Genomic DNA, 21,558 nt, shown 5'->3' with positions numbered 1-21,558 from the left:
AAAAGAGAAGAGTATAGAGGTTTGAGGTTTGAGGAAGTGAGAGGACACTCGCTATAAGAAGCCTTGCTCTCCACAGTTAGCAGTAGTTTGAGTTATCAGACAGACAAAAATACAGAGAGATAGACGGACAGACAGGGGGACAGATATGGTCACTCACAAAGGTAAGGACAAAAATATTGAATATACAAGAAATTGTAAAAACTAGTGAAGTAATCAGTGGGTGGTTGTGTTTGATGGCCTTGAAGTTTTTTTTTCAAATGAGAAGGTGCATAGTCCGCTTATCATTACATAACTGATTGTTCTCTCTCACAAATATCCTTCCAATCAATGACACATGTGATAAAGTGTTATCAACTTTCGCCTCAGATCATGGAAAAACAGAGTTCAGAGCTGGAGATTGTGTCTCTCTATCATGTGATGGGGCTCCGAGTGACTGTTCCAGCATTACTTGGCTGTTAAGTTACAAGAATGGTACGACTGATACATTGTTTGAAGAAGGGGAGTTTAAGTCTGAAGGCAACAAAGAAAGACTACATGTTACAAAGGAGTGTTCTCTGGAGGTGAAGACTCTGAGAGAGGAAGATGAAGGTCTTTACATCTGCAGAGAGTTCCCATCATCCTTTCCATCAGAACAATTTGTGTATAATCATGCAACGCATCAACTAGAGCTATTGAGTGAGTATTTATGTTCTCATGCACTAACCTTAATTAACACTTTTGGGTTAAAACTCTTCCATGCGAACGATATGACCTGTGTGGTGTTTCAATTATTAATATTTGAATATAGGGTCCTCTGATTGAGTTTTGAGAATCCTGTGTGACGATGAGATTAACTTTTATCAGTTTAAATAGATGCCTTTTTTACTTTCGACATTTTCTTACATTATTTTATTTCTTAAGTTTTTATAGTCTTCAAGCCTCATGGTCTTCAGTTATTCATCAGTCAAATATTTGGCCTACAGACACACTAACAGGACAAATCTCTCCACCCTGTTATAAAAGGATATATTTTAAGCTGGTTTAGTTGTTGAAAAAGAGTGATTAAGATAGTTTCTAATACCCTATTTCTCTTTTCTTTCCCATTGGATATACCAGATATATTACTGTGGACATTTTCTTACATTATTTTATTCCTTAAATTCTAATATATGTATGTTTAGTAATTCCATGTTGGTCTTTGTTCTGTCTTTGCTTTTAATTCATGTGGAGCAGCAAGCACAAACAGACCAACCACAACCACAGTGAAAGGTATTTCATCTCTTGTCTTGTGGAGCCATGTTTCAAAATGGTGTCTTTATCATGTAACTCTGATGACTTGGTAGTGGATGAAACAATGAATGCATGCCAGCATTAGGAACATGATCATCTCTGACATTATCAACACCAAAGTATGATGAGAACATCCCAAAATCTGCACTTATAACTGTAGACATATCTTATTTTTTATTGTTTTGTTTTGTGTTTAGTTAAATTTTGGACTTTAACTTCAATTATAAATCAGAAAAATATCTGGCCCACACACACACACACACACACACACACACACACACACACACACACACACACACACACACACACACACACACACACACACACACACACACACACACACACACACACACACACACACACAGGACAATAATCTCATCCCTTGTCTAAAATGTTTTTTTTAAGCATATTTGTTGTAAAGAGTTATTGTGATGGATGTTTCTCTTTGTTTTGTCATTGCTTTTGGCACATGGAGTAGCAAACACAACTTGCACAAGCACATCAGAACCAACCATTACCACAGTAAAAGGTATTTCATCTCTATCGTGTGGAGCCATGTTTCAAAATGGTGTATAAATCTATCATGTCTCTGAGGACTTTGAGGTTTTGAGTTAGCATAGTTAAGCCAGAGACAAAACTAAGTTCTTTATCAGTAACATGTGACACTACTGACCCGGCTATGTGTTCTAAAAATCGGAAAATCTCTCACTACATCACCAACAAAGGTTTTCCCACATTCTTCCGCATGCAAAAATACTTGCCCTTGCACAAAACAGAATTTGTAATTCTGTCCTTGTGTGATCCGACTTAGAGCCACTAACCACAGCAAAGCATATTTGCAAGTGTTGCAACATAATCTGCATTATTTGGAGATAACTATATACATCTCCACTCCGTTCTCTTAGTTCTAACCTCCTTGTCATCCCACCAATCAATAAAAAGTCTGCTGGTGGCAGGGCCTTTTCCTACCGTGCTCCTTTTCTATGGAATGGCCTCCCACTATGTATCAAAGAAGCTTCATCCACTGCAATTTTCAAGTCCCGTCTTAAAACATACCTTTTTACTCAATACTTTGGTTTAAACTAATTTTTAACTGTTTTATCATATCCCTGTGGTGTTTTAATGTTGTTTTAATATTGTTATTATTGTACTTGATATTTTGTAAAGTGTATTGAGACCATGTACCATGGTGATTTTGCACTTTAAATAATAAATTGATTGATTGATTGATTGATCTCTATTTAGTCACTTGAGCCGATGCTTTAGTCAAGATGTTCTAACATTGAGTTCAGACACATGTCATTAAGTAGCAGGTAGGGGTTAGGGGCAGCTCGCTCAAGGAAGCCATGACAGTCAGGCTGTGGAGTGTGGATATTGGGGTTGGAACCCAGAACCTGTTATCTAGGAGTAAAACACCTTAACAAGTAGTTGGCGTCTAATCCCATTTTTCTCTTTGTTCTGTCATTGATTTTAATCCACAAGGAGCAGCCAGCAGCAGCCCAGCAGCAAGGCCCTCAACATCAACACCAACCACACACACACTGAACGGTATTCTATCACTTATCTTGTGGAGCCATGTTTCAAAATGGTGTCTTTATCTATCATGTAACTCTGATGGAGGTTCAAGTGGCCTTGTATGAGGAACCTGTAAAATCTCAACTAAAGTATGATGTAAAAATCATACATTCTTCAGTTATAATTTAAACATATTTTCTTCTTTTCTTGTGTTTTTGTTCAATTATAGCCACTTCAGGTATTAATGAGTCAAATATTCCACCTGGATAAAACTCCATGCTTGTCTGAAATTATATTTTTTAAGCTATTTCTTACAAGGAGTGAGTTATATAACGGTCTTTGACTACTAATTCCATGTTCCTCTTTTCCATTGATTTTAATCCACAAGGAGCAGCCAGCAGCAGGCCAGCAGCAAGGCCCTCAACATCAACACCAACCACACACACACTGAACGGTATTCTATCACTGTCATGGTTTAAAATGGTGTGTTTCTATCTATCCCTGTTACTCTGTGGACTTGGAGCATCAAGTTATGTTTTCTAACTATCTAACTTCACCACAACCAACACTAGTAAACCATCACACTTCCTACTTCTGTTTCACAGAAACACAGAGCTGGCCAGAGATGTACTTTATTAACCACAACATGTCTGCAGGGGCATGAGTCAGGCTGGATACACACTCTGCATCAAGCGATGGTTGAGTTGATAAGTGTTTTGATATAGTTAAGAGGTTTTGAGATATCATAGTTAAGCCAGAGACAAAACCAAATTCATTAACATGTGACACTACGGACCTGGGTATGTGTTCTAACAATCTCTCACTGCATCACCAACAAAAGTTTTCACACGTTCTTCTGCATGCAAAAATACTTTCCCTTGCACCAAACCAAATTGAAATTCTGTCCGTGTGTGACCTGACTTAGAGCCACTCACCACAGGAAAGCATATGAGCAAGCGTTGCAACACAATTTGCATAATTTCTAAATGAGTGTTAACTATATAAATCTCTATTGAGTCACTTTAGCAGATGCTTTTGTCAAGGTGTATAAACAGTGAGTTCAGACACATGTCATTGAGGAGCAGGTAGGGGTTAGGGGCAGCTCACTCAAGGACCCCATGACAGTCAGGCTGTGGAGTGTGGACATTGGGGTTGGGGTTGGAAGTAAATTATTTTAATCAATGTTATTTCTGATGACATATGTCAAGCTAACAACAGTTATGAACGGTTTCTTCACCATATAATGGACAACACCATATAAGGTTTTAATGATTTTATAGATAAGTTAAATACAACAAACATGGCCTCTTTGCCATTTCCGTTTAAGCCCAGACAGACCAAAGGTTTACCTGGGTCAGTTAGAACATGTAGGCGTGGCCTATTTACCGCTCCGCCCCCTCCCAATATAACGGTTTATTTACCTGTGTTCGGGAGATGCTTCATGAACCACCTCCAGAACACAAGCCTGTTTACCCTGTGTCTCTGTTAGAATAAACCACGTGTTGAACGTTTACCACTCTCCTAGTTATACCTAGCACGAGACGACCATACCACAAAGGATCAAAACAGTTTTTCCTCAATAACCCACAACCAATTTATCTGGGAGTCAAACACCTCAACAAGTAGCTGACGACTTGTTCCATGTTTCTCTTTGTTCTGTCGTTGATGTTTAATCCACAAGGAGCCGCCAGCAGCAGCCCAACATCAAGGCCCCCATCAACATCAACACCACGTACACCCAACGGTATTTCATCTCTATCTTGTGTTGTGTTTCAAAATGGTGTTCTTTCTTAATCTGTGGATTTAGGTCATGTAAATCATCAACATATGTGTTATAACGGTCCGACCATCACCACAGCCAACCCTATGAAACCATCACACTTCCTACTTCAGGTTCACAGGAACACAGAGCTGGCCAGTGACGTAGGCCTGCTTCATTAACCACAACCATTGCAGCATGTCTGCAAACTAGTTTGGGTGGGATGTAGCCTGGGAACAATACAGATCTGAGCTCATGTTTTATTTGCTATTGACAATGGCACAATTTTCATTTGCGAAAAACCACAAGCACATCCCAACCAACCTCAACTACAGTGAAAGGTGTTTCATCCCTATCTTGAGGAGCCATGTTTCAAAATGGTGTCTTTATCCATCATGTAACTCTGAGGACTTGGTAGTGGAGGTCAGTCAATTGGTTCACTTCCAGTAAGTGCTGCTATTTGTCTTAAGGTAGGCTAACATTTTGCTGTTAAAAATAAGTGAGGCAGAATCTGCATTAAAATACATGATTATCGCTTCAATGGCTATGAAATATTTTCCTATAGTAAGGAGGTTTTTAGTTATTAGGCTATAGTTCAATTAGAAACCAAAGTGAGCTGTATATATTTACATCTATTGACTCATAGTGGCCATAGGATGTGTGTTAATGATCTGATAATCTAACACAACGTTTTCACAACTTCATCAGCACACAAAATACTTCCCCATACGCTGTGACAGAGATGAATGTCTGGCCGCATGTGAACCGATGGCCACAGCAACACGTCTGCAAATGAAATGGCTGTGAGATATCGAATCTGCATCTTTTCTAAAGGACATGAACATACACATTTTCACAAAGGTGAAAATGTGTTCACAAATGTGGGGTCAAAGTGGGGTTCAAACCCAGAACCTTTTGGCTGGGAGTCAACCTCTAAAACCAGGATAATATTCTGTGTTCTATCATCAAATCGTTTCTATAATGTGTCGGTTTTAACCTTTAGTCATTTTGAATAGCAGACCATGGCCAGATATGTACACCTCAGGTAGACCATCCTACCCTCTTTCATCCTAAGTATTATTTATATATAAAGTCTGTTTAATGTTCTGTGGTTCCAGACATAACCCCATGTTGGTTGTTATAATGGTAAATGGCCTCCATCACCCTCCGTAACCACTCAAGGCGTTGTACCATCAGCTCATGGAGGTCGGTGTGATCTCTTGCAGCTCCTACAGCGGGGGTCCTGCTGCGGGTCCTGGTGCTGCTGGGCTTCTCCGTCCTGACCCTGGTGGTTCTGCTCCGCCTCATTGGCTGGTGGAGAACCAGAGGTGAGGAAGAGAAAAGAGAGAGAGAGAGAGAAAAGAGAAAGAGAGAAAAGAGAAAAGAGAAAGAGAGAGAGAGAGAGAGAGAGAGAGAGAGAGAGAGAGAGAGAGAGAGAGAGAGAGAGAGAGAGAGAGAGAGAGAGAGAGAGAGAGAGAGAGAGAGAGAGAGAGAGAGAGATTAAAACCTTGTGTGTGTTCCATCTCAAGGCTAAATAGATCTTGGATATTTAGACTCTTCAAGAGACTTTGCATCAAAAGAGCAGCCCCTATTTCTGTGTTGTGCCGTTTTCCTTGTCCTCCAGAAGGCTTAAAGTCTAGTCCTTGGGGTGAGGGGGTGTCTAATATAGTGTGGGTCTGTGAAGGCCTTTGAGACTGTAACTGAGTTAAGGGCTTTACTAAAAGTCTTTACTTAACTTAACTTGTGGTCACGTCTCCATCTTCACACCTGTTTTTATCGCCATGGAAACACTGACTGTGGCTTTCTCTCCACCAGGTAACAGGGCGGCAACAGAAGAGTGCATTGTGAGTTAAAGACCAAAGAGGATGAATTACAGTAACGGGTTGTGTTCGTGGCCAGGTTTACTTGTTCTCTATTTACTGTGTTGCTCAACAAGTGGAGAATATTACAACGATCCACACTAAGCAGGTCAATGTTAGCAGAGGCTGCTTCCATTTTAAATACATGTTAGTAATAATAACATTTAAAATGTTGCAGTAAAGGAGGGTGGGGTGTTTATTGAGGCTTAGCAATATAAAAGGAAGAGACTACTGCTGATTTGTGGTTATCGAGCAGCTCTACAGTCTACAATGCACTTTGTTGAGTTGTTGTTTAGGGATTTAGAAAACCCTTTAAACTACCACTTAAGAATGATCTCCATCTGATTGGCTACTCTGAACTCTGTCTAGTCTATTTTTAAGCTGTAGGTGCCGTAGCACAGTATCCTGTAGCTGCTCTAATGTTGATGCGTTGCAGTGATAGCTGTAGAGGGTCAGTCCCTTTGGAGGGCGGTGGCTGCTAGAGGGATGTGAGCAGCAATAACTGATGACTGTGTTGGTGCAGGGTCTGAACTCTGCCAGCGACGCCCCGCCAGCCAGAGAACGCCTCGGCCCAGGGGCCAGTGACCAGGTGAGACACACACACACACACACACACACACACACACACACACACACACACACACACACACACACACACACACACACACACACACACACACACACACACACACACACACACACACACACGATAGTTGTTATTGTAACTGAAGCTATGCAGTAATGATGCGGTTGTTGTTTCTGGTTTTTATTCTAATTTCTGTATTTTCTGCTGAGTCTCCCTTATTTCCCACCTTGGATTAATGAAGTACACTTTATCTTTTCTTATGTTAATGTGTACCAGCAACACACATTAATTACCTTAATGATATTGTGTGTATAACATCTATTTTCTGTATATCTTTCTGTTTTATATTCTTATTTAAAGGTTTTTATCCCTAGTTCCTCCCCTGTGGGATTAAAGGGGTTCATCTTATCTCATGTGAATGTGCAGCAGCAGCACACTGTGGATATGGACCTGGACTGGGCCCCCAGGGGCCCCTCTGTGGTCCAGCGTGGTGGGCAGAGGGCAGTAGGCTCAGCACAGGTAAACATTATAGACTCAGCCACGCCCACCTCACAGGTCACACATGGACCTGAGACACAGAGAAGTTTGGGGGGAGTCAACAGAGCAACATTTAAAAGGTTTACATTTCAATCTGAATCTCCATGAAATGTTCCTGGCTTGGCTTCACTAATTAAATATAATTTTCCATATCATGAAATGTGTAAATTGGTGAATAAATGTTATGGGTACAAGACTGTCACACCAGTCAACACCAGTTAACTTTCGTAAAGTAAGGCTCAAAGAGGGAGCAGAAAGCAGCGGGAGTAGCTTTGAGGACAGTGTTTGAGCGACTGTGTTTTCTTGTGTGGGTAATAGCCTACTATAGTCTGTTTATGTCAGTTTAATTCTCTGTTGGTACACAGTTTTACCAACATTTATTAAACAAATGAGGAAATACGTTGTAAAAAGGACAAACCCTGCAAGGGACATTTCATGGAGATTCAGATTTAATTAAAAATATGTATTTTGGTTCTTACAGGACCAAGAGGATCCTGGTGAACTTAGCGATGCGGCTACCTATGTAAACCGGAGGGCCCCTCCCAGATGTGTTGGGGACACTGCTGACACAGGCGTCCATTTTGTCACCGTCCACCAACTGTCAAAATGACAAAAGTCTGGACAACATGTGATGAAGCAGGGGGAAGTGGTCGGGGCTATTGCTTGTTGTTGTTGTATTCAGATGTATTATAACCGACTGAACAAACTTTGTTTCCCATGGTCCTTAAACAAGCATTTAGGCCTACACAACAAGCAGTTGGGCTACACTCGGTAGTCCTTAACACCGGTTGGGCTGTACATACATGACATGACATTTATACTCAAGGAAAATAATGAAATTAATACAAATTCCATGCGGCAACAATTGCTGAATGCATCTTCTCATAAATGTAAATGATGGGAAAAAAAAATTTAAATGAGTTAATACGTTGTCCTTGACAGGGCACCAGAGACCAAACAGAATATATGAAAAATAATCAACGGACCAATGAACACAAAAGTTTGTAGCCAATCTTATTGGTGAGGTTAATTATATAATAATACTACTATTTAAAGCTCTTGCATTTAAAAATGTTCTTGTTCTACCAAACACCATATTCTGTTATGCTTTAGATATGTATGCTACAAATGCAACTGAGATGTACTTTCAATTGTGCAATAAAAATATTCTGATTCCTCCATTTTGCATTAGGCAGGTCATAATGAGATTTAACAGAAATATAAAGGCTTGTGATCTTACATTTTGGTCAGACATGGATGAGGATAGCCAAATATAATTAATGTAAATAATATAATTTAAAACAAAAAGAGACAAACCATTGGTTTCAGATCAAAGATAAAGTATTTCACATGTAAGCAATTTCTTATACTATTAAGCACTAGCATAGGCAAACCATAACTCTTGGATTGTTATAATCTAAGGTAGAGTGCCAACAGAGTATAGGCCAACTGATGTTTCCTCTTCAGTTCAATAAAATTAGACTTTTAAAACGTTGTCAATTATGCACCCAACAAAGCAACACTATTCATCTTCATTTCATTGATCACATGTCACTGCTGCAAACTATTCAAAAATGTTATTATGTAACCAAATAAGTCCATCTGCACAATGGACAGTCAGTGGAGTGTATGAATTCTCATAGTACTTTATTATCTGTCTGTAACTCATGTGAAGAAAGACTACTCCCCTTTAATACGTGCCAGGGCCTAGAAAAAATTAAAAATAATTTGTAAAATGTGAAACTTGCATTTGATGCTGCAAATAGTTTTTGTGGCATTTTTTAAGATGTTAGGAGGTATTAGTTATTATATTTCAATTAGAATCAAATGGGAGTAAATAGTGAGTCAGAGTGAAGTGTGACACTGTGGGAACGTGAGCCTAGGTGCCTGGGTGTTCATTTCATCCTCATGACACAAAATGTAATATTTTATATTTATGTCTATTTGTGTTACTCTGAACTTTTGTAGTGTTCATAGTGGTCACTTGAATGTGTGATCATTATCGGACAATGTCTGACACCAAAGTATTTGCAAGAGCGTTTTCAGCACACAATTATAAGCTTCCACTAATGCCGTGACAGAGAGGGTTGGTTCCATGGTGCAGCCTGGGAACCACGGACCACAGCAGTGCCTCTACAGACGGCTGTGTTGAGAGGCCGGATCTGCTGCATCATCTCTAAACACCACATAGCTTCAACCATATTACTCTTTAGTCAATTTAGCAGCCGCTGTTATCCAAAGTGAGTAAGAGTGAATTCAGATACATTACATTATTAAGGAGCAGGTAGGGATATACGCTTTGTGCAGTTTGATATTGGACCCTTTTGTCCAGAACCTAGTCTAGTGATTAGGACACCATAATCAATAATTGATGAATGCTTTTTCACGTGAGGGAAAGTGAATAACCATTAATTACCGGTAATTACAAATTTACTAAGTTTATTAAATTTAAACATAAAATTAACAAATTACACGTCTGGTATCGATGAAGTAGTCTACTAAAGCATTTCTTAAGAAAAGGCTAATATTTAGACAGCCTTTAGAGGGTCTAGCTATTTGTCTAGGAGGAGGCGTTGTTACGCCAAATATGGCATGGAGTCACGTGTGACTGATGAAACCTTTCAGAAGTGAAATGTTCCCTTTCTCTTCCCTTTTGTACCTGACTCTCACGGAGAGCAGCATGTTGTGCACAGTTTCATTCCAATAAACGTCTGAACGTCCAACCCTAACCCTAGATTGAAAATTCACTGGAACTTTAACATCATGAACCGACGTTGATTGGGATAAACAATTAGCAGATGGACAAAATGTGTTGGGGTCACAAAATTATTCTGATCTAATAATGGGGTCATTGGCCAAAAGCTGTTGGGGACCCCACCACTGGTGACTCCAGCTGATCAGTAACTGGGTTCCTGTACTGGGTGCAGGGTCTGAACTCTATCAGGGACACCCTACCAGTCATAGGAGGCCTTCATGACCAGGTGAGACTTATTCATCCACACACACACACACACACACACACACACACACACACACACACACACACACACACACACACACACACACACACACACACACACACACACACACACACACACACACACACACACACACACACGTCCTGACGCAATTTATCCATGTAATTATGCCATGACATAAAGACACGGCATATATTAATTAAAAGGGTGAAAGTAATTTAATTGAGCATAATACAATAACTATGGAATATGAATCAAATCCGACTAACTCCACAACTCCTGACCGTGTCACAGCATCTCAGTGTGGACGGAGATCAGGGCGGAGGTCCAACATACGCCTCTATTGTCCTGTATGAGGGACAGAGGAGCGTGGCTGCAGCACAGGTAGACTGTCTCCTAGTGGAAGCACACCACAAGAAGTCTATAATATTAGCAGCTGTATTGAATGTCACAGCGTACATGTTGTCGTGATATATCATGTCAAGGCTCTTGCACCACCTGGCTCTCGTACCTCGTCACAGCAGCGTCAAAGCACAGAGCATCATGTCCACACCATGGAATGCATCATATTACAACATTCCATATCACAGTTGTTCCATGTCATGGTATAAAGTGTCACCACATTCCGTGTCACGGCCTTCAATGTCACCCTATAGGTTGAGGACGATTCCAGCGATGCAGTGACCTACTCCTCAGTGAGGGCCTCTCCCAGATGTGGAGAGAAGCCTGGTGATGTGGACGTACACTACGCCACCGTCAACAAACGGGCATAATAACAAAACGTCTTCAGATGAGTACGTGATGAAACAGAGCCAGCAGCAGCAGCCAGCTGTAGAAATTATGAATATATATTAAAAAAGAAAAAGTTATTGTCAATAATCCATATTTACCTTCAGTTGTAAACAATTTTTTTGATCAATAATTGCTGAATGCTCTTCCACATGAGGGTAATCAGAGGAAACAGTGATTCACAATTAATTACCGGTAATTACAAATTACCAAAGCTTATTAAAGTTAATCATAAATTGCAAATATTTCCCGTCTGGTTTCGATGAAGGAGGCTACTAGCTCATATCTTATGAAAATGCTAGTATTTAGACAGCCTTTAGAGGGCGCCATAGACTAAACTGATGGGGAATGTGAAAAAGTCGGCCTAGAACTGTTATTATTAAACATCCTTGGCTACAGTGAGACCGTATTAAAAGGAATGGTAAGTTTATGTGTTAATGTGTTTAAAGTGAGGGGTGCAAATAGGAGGTTTTAGCTCATGCTTTTTTATATTTAAGTTGCTTGACCCCTTTTTCTGTTTTGCCATTATGTCGAGTGAGTAGGCCTACATATAAGTGTATTTGTTGAGCTTTATATCAAATATCTCTGTGAGGTAATGCCTGTGTCAACGTTGACTTGAGAAACCTGCTTTCTGCTTAGGTTTGAGATGAGCAATTAAAAATATGTAATTTCTTGTTGTTTACCTGTTTACCACTTCTACATTTTAACAAAATGAAAATAATACAATAGGCCTGCTCCTCAACATTTTTCATAATGTTCATGTTGTACAATCATTTGGTCATGAAATTGAACTGTTCATTCAATAAAAATAGACGATAAATGCAACCCAATAGTTTGAGATCAGAGGAAAAGTGTTTCACATGTAGGCTACTTCTTATGCCATTAAGCGCTAAAGGTAAACCATCGTATTTTTCTATCACTGATTACACGTTATTGCAATCAAATAGGAAATGTTATTATATAGCCAAATAAGTCCATCTTCACAATTTACTGATATGTTTTTACAGTCCATGTCTGTACCAGGTAATCTCTCATGTGAAAAAAGAGGAGAGTAAAGTGTTGGAGGTTTGAGGAAGTGAGAGAACACTCACTAGAAGAAGCCTTGCTCCCCACAGTGAGCAGTCGTTTGAGCTATCAGCAGAAAGACAGACATACAGACAGACAGATATGGTTGCTTCTCCGTCATACAAAGGTAAGGACTTTTAAATAAACAAGATAATAAAAACTAGCAAAGTTATCAGTGGGTATTTGTGTTTGATGGCCTTAAAGTTATTTATTCAAATAGTTAGTATAGTTTGCTAAACATTACATAACTTAATGTTCTCTCTCACAGATATCTTTCCAATCAATGACAACTGTAACAAAGTAACTTTCTCCTCAGATCATGGAAGAACAGAGTTCAGAGCTGGAGATAGTGCCTCTCTATCATGCGGGGCTCTGAGTGACTGTTCCAATATTGCCTGGCTGTTCAGTTACAAGAATGGAGCGGCTGTAGAATTGGTTGTAGATGGGAAGGTTAAGTCTGAATACAAGAAAGAAAAACTACATGTTACAAAGGAGTGTTCTCTGGAGGTAAAGAAGTTGAGAAAGGAAGATGAAGGTCGTTACGCCTGCAGAGAGTTCCCATCATCAGGAGGACCCGTTGATCATACACGGCATGAAGTAAAACTAATCAGTGAGTATTTATATTTTTATGTACTCTCCTAAATTAACCCTTTTGGGTTAAAACACTTTACGAAAAATATGACGTGTGTAGTGTTTCAATTATTCATATTTGAATATAGTGTCATGGATCCTCTGATTGAGATTTGAGAATCCTGTGTGACAACAAGATTAACTTTTAACAGTTTAATAGATAACTTTATTACTGTAGACATTTTCTTACATTCATTTATTTGTTACATTTTTATAGTCTTCAAGCCTCATGGTCTTCAGTTATTCATCAGTATAATATCTGGCCCACAGACACACCACCAGAACAAAACCCTCCACCCTGTTGTAAAAGGATAGATTTGAAGTTGGTGTAGTTGTTGAAAAGGGTGATTAAGATAGTTTCTAACACCGTATTTCTCTTTTCTTTCCCATTGAATATATCAGATATGACTGTAGACAATTTATTACATTATTTTATTCCTTAAATTCTCATATACGTACGTTTAGTAATTCCATGTTGGTCTTTGCTTTTAATGCACATGGAGCAGCACGCACAAACAGACCAACCACAACCACAGTGAAAGGTATTTCATCTCTTATCTTGTGGAGCCATGTTTCAAAATGGTGTCTTTATCTATCATGTAACTGAGGACTTGGTAGTGGATGAATCAATGAATGCATGCCAGCATTAGGAACATGATAATCTCTGACATTATCACCACCAAAGTAGGATGAGAACATCGCAAAATCATCAGTTATAACTGTAGATATATCTTATTTTTTGTTGTTTTGTTTTTTTGTTTAATTACATTTTAGACATAAACTTCATTTATAAATCAGAAAAAAATCTAGCCCACACACACAATCAGCAGGAAAAAACTCTCATCCCTTGTCTCAAATGGTATTTTAATCATATTTGTTGGAAAAAGTTATTGTGATGGTTTACTTATTCCATGTTTCTCTTTGTTTTTTCATTGTTTTTGCCACATGGAGTAGCAAGCACAACTTGCACAAGCACATCCAAACCAACCACTACACCAGTGAAAGGTAGCTCATCTCTATCGAGTGGAGACATGTTTCTAAATGGTGTCTTTATCCATCATGTAACTCTGAGTACTTGGTAGTGGAGGTACGAGTGGCCTACCATGAGGAACCTGTTAAACCTCTGACATCTCCACTAAAGTATGATGAAACAATCGCACATTCTTCCGTTATAACTGTAAACCTTGATAAAAACTAAACGCTTGTCTAAAATGTTGATTTTAATCCACAAGGAGCAGCCAGCAGCAGCCCAGCAGCAAGGCCCTCAACATCAACACCAACCACACACACACTGAACGGTATTCTATCACTGTCATGGTTTAAAATGGTGTGTTTCTATCTATCCCTGTTACTCTGTGGACTTGGAGCATCATGTTATGTCTTCTAACTATCTAACTTCACCACAACCAACACTAGTAACCCATCACACTTCCTACTTCTGTTTCACAGAAACACAGAGCTGGCCAGAGATGTACTTTATTAACCACAACAACATGTCTGCAGGGGCATGATTCAGGCTGGATACACACTCTGCATCAAGTGATGCCTGAGTTGATAAGTGTTTTGATATAGTTAAAAGGTTTTGAGTTATCATAGTTAAGCCAGAGACAAAACCAAATTTATTAACATGTGACACCACGGACCTGGGTATGTGTTCTCTCACTGCATCACCAACAAAAGTTTTCCCACTTTCTTCTGCATGCTAAAATACTTACAAAACCAAATAGAATTTCTGTCCGTGTGTGACCTGACTTAGAGCCACCCACCACAGGAAAGCATATGAGCAAGTGTTGCAACAGAATCTGTATAATTTCTAAATGAGAGTTAACTATATAAATCTCTGTTGAGTCACTTTAGCCGATGCTTTAGTCACGGTATATAAACAGTGAGTTCAGACACATGTCACTAAGGAGCAGGTAGGGGTTAGGGGCAGCTCGCTCAAGGACGCCATGACAGTCAGGCTGTGGAGTGTGGACATTGGGGTTGGAACCCTGATGTAAATTATTTTAGTCTATGTTATTTCTGATGACATATGTCAAGCTAACAACAGTTATGAATGGTTTCTTCACCACATAATGGACCGCACCATATAAGGTTTTAACGATTTTAAAGATAAGTTAAAGACTAAAAACATGGCCACTTCGCCATTTCCGTTTAAGCCCAGACAGACCAAAGGTTTACCTGGGTCAGTTAGAACATGGAGGCGTGGCCTATTTACCGCTCCGCCCCCTCCGAATATAACTGTTTGTTTACCTGTGTTCGGGAGATGCTTCATGAACCACCTCCAGAACACAAGCCTGTTTAACTTGTGCCTCTGTTAGAATAAACCACGTGTTGAACATTTACCACTCTCCTAGTCATACCTAGCACGAGATGACCATACCACAAAGGATCTAAATAGGTTTTCCTCAATAACCCACAACCAATCTATCTGGGAGTCAAACACCTCAACAAGTAGCTGACGACTTGTTCCATGTTTCTCTTTGTTCTGTTGATGTTTAATCCACAAGGAGCCGCCAGCAGCAGCCCAACATCAAGGCCCCCAACAACACCAACACCACGTACACCCAACGGTGTTTCAGCTCTATCTTGTGTTGTGTTTCAAAATGGTGTTTCTTAATCTGTGGATTTAGGTCACGTAAATCATTAACATGTGTGTTATAACGGTCCAACCATCACCACAGCCAACCCTATGAAACCATCACACTTCCTACTTCAGGTTCACAGGAACACAGAGCTGGCCAGTGACGTAGGCCTGCTTCATTAACCACTACCATTGCAGCATGTCTGCAAACTAGTTTGGGTGGGATGAAGCCTGGGAACAAGACGGATCTGAGCTCATGTTTTATTTGCTATATTTGCTATTTACATATGCACAATTTGCATTAGCGAAAACCACAAGCACATCTCAACCAACCTCAACTACAGTGAAAGGTGTTTCATCTCTTATCTGGAGGAGCCATGTTTCAAAATGGTGTCTTTATCTATCATGTAACTCTGAGGACTTGGTAGTGGAGGTCAGTCAATTGGGTCACTGCCAATTAGTGCTGCTATTTGTCTTAAGGTAGGCTATTATTTTGCTGTTAAAAAATAAGTGTGGCTGAATCTGCATTAAAATACATGATTAATGTTTCAATGGTTATGAAACATTTTCCTATAGTAAGGAGGTTTTTAGTTATTAGGCTTTAGTTCAATTAGAAACCAAAGTGAGCTGTATATATTTACCTCTATTGACTCATAGTGGCCATAGGATGTGTGTTAATGATCTGATAATCTAACAACGATTTCACAACTTCATCAGCACACAAAATACTTCCCCATACGCTGTGACAGAGATGAATGTCTGGCCGCTTGTGAACCGATGGCCACAGCAACACGTCTGCAATGAAATTGCTGTGAGATATCGAATCTGCATCTTTTCTAAAAGGACATGAACACACATTTTCAGTTCTGAACACATTTTCACAAAAGTGAAAATGTGTTCAGAACTGAAAATGTGTTCGACAAACTGGGGTTCAAACCCAGAACCTTTTGGCTGGGAGTCAACCGCTAAAACTATATTCCGTGTTCTATCATCAAATCGTTTCCATAGTGCGTCGGTTTTAACCGTATTCATTTTTAATAGCAGACCATGGCCAGATATGTACACCTTAGGTAGACCATCCAACCCTCTTTCATCCTATCATTTATATATAAAGTCTGTTTAATTCTCTGTGGTTCTAGACTTAACCCCATGTTGGTTGTTATAATGGTAAATGGCCTCCATCACCCTCTGTGACCACTCAAGGCGTTGTACCATCAGCTCATGGAGGTCGGTGTGATCTCTTCCAGCTCCTACAGCGGGGGTCCTGCTGCGGGTCCTGGTGCTGCTGGGCTTCTCCGTCCTGACCCTGGTGGTTCTGCTCCGCCTCATTGGCTGGTGGAGAACCAGAGGTGAGGAGCGCGAGAGCGAGAGCGAGGGAGAGGGAGGGGGGGGGTGGGGGGGGGAGAGAGAGAAATTTGTCTTGAAGATGTGGCAACCCGTCTTGGTGAGTGAGCCGCCTCCTTCCAATCAGCACACGACCTGGAGCTTACTTAAAGCCAAAATGGCACTTTTATTCAAACATAAATTATTTATCTATCAAAGCAAACAAAACTCAGCTTTGGAGGAATTCACAGTCTTCTTCCTCCGGGTGGAATCACGTCACCCACGAGACTGGTCACTCCGCACACGCGAACCAGGAGAGTCCTGAATGAGTGTGGAAGCATGCTTTTTAAAGCATGCTTCCACCACACGCTCCTCAGGTGCTCCGCATTTCAATGATTGGCACCAATGTTCTTACTGGCGCCATCTGTTGAGAATCGGTGGTACACCACCTCCACAACCTGCCCCCTTGGCCTCCAGGGGCGCTGTGCCAGAGAGGGGTTGCCACAAAGAGTTTTTATTTAGTGAACAACATTAAACAAAACAGCAGCACCTATTTCTGTGTTGTGCCGTTTTCCTTGTCCTCCAGAAGGCAGTCTAGTCCTTGGGGTGAGGGGGTGTCTTATATAGTGTGGGTCTGTGAAGGCCTTTGGGACTGTAACTGAGTTAAGGCCTTTACTAATAGTCTTTAATTAACTTGACTTGTGGTCACGTCTCCATCTACACACCTGTTTTTATCGCCATGGAGAAACTGACTGTGGCTTTCTCTCCACCATGTAACAGGGCGGCAACTGACGAGTGCATTGTGAGTTAAAGACCAAAGAGGATGAATTACAGTAACGGGTTGTGTTCGTGGCCAGGTTGACTTGTTCTCTATTTACTGTGTTGCTCAACAAGTGGAGAACGATCCACACTAAGCAGGTCAATGTTAGCAGAGGCTGCTTCCATTTTAACTACATGTTAGTAATAATAACATTTAAAATGTTGCAGTATAGGAGGGTGGGTTGTTTAATGAGGCTTAGCAATATAAAAGGAAGAGACTACTGCAGATTTGTGATTATCGAGCAGCTCTACAGTCTACAATGCACTTTGTTGAGTTGTTGTTTAGGGATTTAGAAAACCCTTTGAACTACCACTTATGAATGATCTCCATCTGATTGGCTACTCTGAACTCTGTCCAGTCTATTTTTTAACCATAGGTCACATAGCACAGTTTCCTGTAGCGGCTCTAATGTTGATGCGATGCAGTGATAGTTGTAGAGGGTCGGTCCCTTTGGAGGGCGGTGGCTGCTAGAGGGATGTGAGCAGCAGTAACTGATGACTGTGTTGGTGCAGGGTCTGAACTCTGCCAGCGACGCCCCGCCAGCCAGAGAACGCCTCGGCCCAGGGGCCAGTGACCAGGTGAGACTCCTTCACCCATTACACACACACACACTTATTGTTTCTGCCGAGTCTCCCTTATTTCCCACCTTGGATTAATGAAGTACACTTTATCTTCTCTTATGTTAATGTCTACCAGCAACACACATTAATTACCCTAATGTTATTGTGTGTATAAGATCTACTTTCTGTATATTTTTCTGTTTTATATTCTTATTTAAAGGTTTTTATCTCTAGTTCTTCCCCTGTGGGATTAAGGAGTCCATCTTCTCTCATGTGAATGTGTAGCAGCAGCACACTGTGGATATGGACCTGGACTGGGCTCCCAGGGGCCCCTCTGTGGTCCAGCGTGGTGGGCAGAGGGCAGTAGGCTCAGCACAGGTAAACATTATAGACTCAGCCACGCCCACCTCACAGGTCTCACATGGACCTGAGACACAGAGAAGGTTGGGGGGAGTCAACAGAGCAACATTTAAAAGGTTTACATTTCAATCTGAATCTCCATGAAATGTTCCTGGCTTGGCTTCTCTAATAAAATATAATTTTCCATATCATGAAATGTGTAAATTGGTGAATAAATTGTATGGGTACAAGTCTGTGTCACACCAGTCAACACCAGTTAACTTTCGTAAAGTATGGCTCAAAGAGGGAGCAGAAAGCAGCGGGAGTAGCTTTGAGGACAGTGTTTGAGCGACTGTGTTTTCTTGTGTGGGTAATAGCCTACTATAGTCTGTTTATGTCTCTGTTGGTACAGTTTTACCAACATTCATTAAACAAATGAGGAAATACGTTGTAAAAAGGACAAACCCTGCAAGGGACATTTCATGGAGATTCAGATTTAATAAAAAATATGTATTTTGGTTCTTACAGGACCAAGAGGATCCTGGTGAACTAAGCGATGCGGCTACCTATGACAACCGGAGGGCCCCTCCCAGATGTGCTGGGGACACTGCAGACACGGGCGTCCATTTTGTCACCGTCCACCAACTGTCAAAATGACAAACGTCTGGATAACACGTGATGAAGCAGGGGGAAGCGGTCGGAGCTATAGCTTATTGTTGTTGTATTCAGATGCATTATTACCGACTGAACAAACTTTGTTTCCCTTGGTCCCTAAACAAGCATTTAGGCCTACACAACAAGCAGTAGGTCTACACTCGGTAGTCCTTAACACCGGTTGGGCTGTACATACATGAGATGACATTTATACTCAACGAAAATAATGAAATGAATACAAAATCCATGGAGCAATAATTGCTGAATGCGTTCTCATAAATGTAAGTGATGGGAACATGTTTTTCAAATGAGTTGATATGTTGTCCTTGACAGGACGCCAGAGACCAAACAAAATATATGAAAAATAATAAACGGACCAATGAACACAAAAGTATTTAGCCAACATTATTGGTGAGGTTAATTATATAATAATACGACTATTTTAAAGCTCTTTTATTTAAATGTTTTCTTGTTCTACCAAACACCATATTCTGTTTGGCGTTAGATATATAGGCTACAAATGTAAATGAGATGTACTTTCAACTGTGCAATAAAAATATTCTGATTTCTCCATTTTGCGTTTTAAGTTCATAATGAGATGTAACAGAAATATAAAAGCTTTTGATCTTACATTTTGGTCAAGCATGGATGAGGAGAGCCAAATATAATTGACAAAAAGAGGCAAACCAGGTTGTGTGTGCAGGCAGGCAGGTAGGACCCAGATGCAGACGGGTAACGAAAACTGCACTTTATTTCCGCCAAAAGGCTAAGGAGCAAGGAGCAAGGAGCAAGGAGCAAGGAGCAAGGAGCAAGGAGCAAGGAGCAAGGAGCAAGGAGCAAGGAGCAAGGAGCAAGGAGCAAGGAGCAAGGGAACACAGGTAACTACAGAGAACACGCAGGACCAACCAACCACAATGACAGAACCAGGAACAAAGGAAAGACAAGGGCTTAAGTAACAAACACAAGACACGCAACGAGGAACAGCTGAGACACATTAGGGGAGGGAGCAGTAATCAACACAGGAGGGAAACACAGGGAAACACACCAAAACACGACACAGACCATGACAAAACCATTGCTTTCAGATCAAAGATAAAGTGTTTCACATGTAAGCTATTTCTTATGCTATTCAGCACTAGTATAAGCGAACCATAGATCTTGGATTGTTATAATCTAAGATGAAGTGGTAACCGAGTATAGGCCAACTGATGTTTCCTCTTCAGTTCAATAAAATTAGACTTTTAAAACATTGTCAATTATGCACCCAGCAAACAAAGCATCGACAACATTATGCATCTTCTATTTCATTGATCACATGTCACTACAAACTACTCAGAAATGTTGTTATGTAACCAAATAAATCCATCTGCACAGTGGACAATCAGTGGAGTGTATGAATTCTCAAAGTACTTTATTGTCTGTCTGTAACTCGTCTGAAGAAAGACTACTCCCCTTTAATACGTGCCAGGGCCTAGAAAAAAAAAAGAAAATTGTAAATCATGAAACTTGCATTTAGTGCTGCAATTAGTTTTTGCGGCATTTTTTAAGAGGTTAGGAGGTTTTAGTTATTATATTTCAATTAGAATCAAAATTGAGTAAATAGTGACTGAGTGAAGTGTGACACTGTAGGAACGTGAGTCTGGGTGCCTGGGTGCTCATTTCATCCTCATGACACAAAATGTAATATCTTATATTTATGTCTATTTGTGTTACTCGTTGAACTTTTGTAGTGTTCATAGTGGCCACATGAATGTGTGTTCATAATCGAACGATGTCTGACACCAAAGTATTTGCAAGAGCGTTTTCAGCACACAATTATATGCTTCCACTAATGCTGAGACAGAGAGGATTGGTTCCATGGTGCAGCCTGGAACCACGGACCACAGCAGCGCCTCTACAGACGGCTGTGTTGAGAGGCCGGATCTGCTGCATTATTTCTAAACACCACATAACTTCAACCGTATTACCTTTGTTGCCTTTATCCAAAGTGAGGAGGAGTGAATTCAGCTACATTAATAAGGAGCAGGTAGAGATATACGCTTTGTGTAGTTTGACATTGGACCCTTTTGCCCAGAACGTAGTCTAGCGATTAGGACACCATATCACAGACTATCTTGTAATCTAGCTTCCTATTATTTATCTATAGAAATTGTTCTTTTCATTTTTTCCATAAATTAGATAAAGCCAATTTTTATGATGCTTTCCGAATCTACGGCCGCTCAAGGTGCTTCACATTTGGACCACATTCAGCCGCTCATACATTCATGTCAACCCTCAAGGGAACAGCCAGC

The 21,558-nt window shown here is 40.4% G+C and overlaps 2 protein-coding genes across 6 annotated transcripts in view; both read left to right on the top strand.

Annotated features, from left to right (window-relative positions):
* The window catches only part of LOC132449500 (uncharacterized), a 55,829-nt gene extending 44,475 nt beyond the window's left edge, over nt 1-11,354 (top strand). Inside the window, exons 10-12 of the mRNA XM_060041162.1 lie at nt 10,453-10,506; nt 10,798-10,887; nt 11,160-11,354. Coding sequence (XP_059897145.1) covers nt 10,453-10,506; nt 10,798-10,887; nt 11,160-11,276 — 261 coding nt within the window. The 3' untranslated portion in view covers nt 11,277-11,354. The remainder of the gene's footprint in view (nt 1-10,452; nt 10,507-10,797; nt 10,888-11,159) is intronic.
* A 129-nt stretch (nt 11,355-11,483) lies between these two features.
* LOC132449502 (uncharacterized) overlaps nt 11,484-21,558 on the top strand; it is a 58,183-nt gene continuing 48,108 nt past the window's right edge. Inside the window, exons 1-3 of one of the 5 annotated variants that reach the window (XM_060041178.1) lie at nt 11,484-12,484; nt 12,674-12,967; nt 13,494-13,529. In XM_060041178.1, the coding sequence (XP_059897161.1) occupies nt 12,460-12,484; nt 12,674-12,967; nt 13,494-13,529 (355 nt within the window). In that variant the 5' untranslated portion in view covers nt 11,484-12,459. The remainder of the gene's footprint in view (nt 12,485-12,673; nt 12,968-13,493; nt 13,530-21,558) is intronic. The other 4 variants (XM_060041180.1, XM_060041177.1, XM_060041176.1 and 1 more) reach the window with 4 other exon arrangements.

Source organism: Gadus macrocephalus, chromosome 21 (assembly GCF_031168955.1).
Source record: "Gadus macrocephalus chromosome 21, ASM3116895v1".
Classification (NCBI taxonomy): domain Eukaryota; kingdom Metazoa; phylum Chordata; class Actinopteri; order Gadiformes; family Gadidae; genus Gadus; species Gadus macrocephalus.
This window is presented reverse-complemented; position numbering and strand designations above follow the sequence as displayed.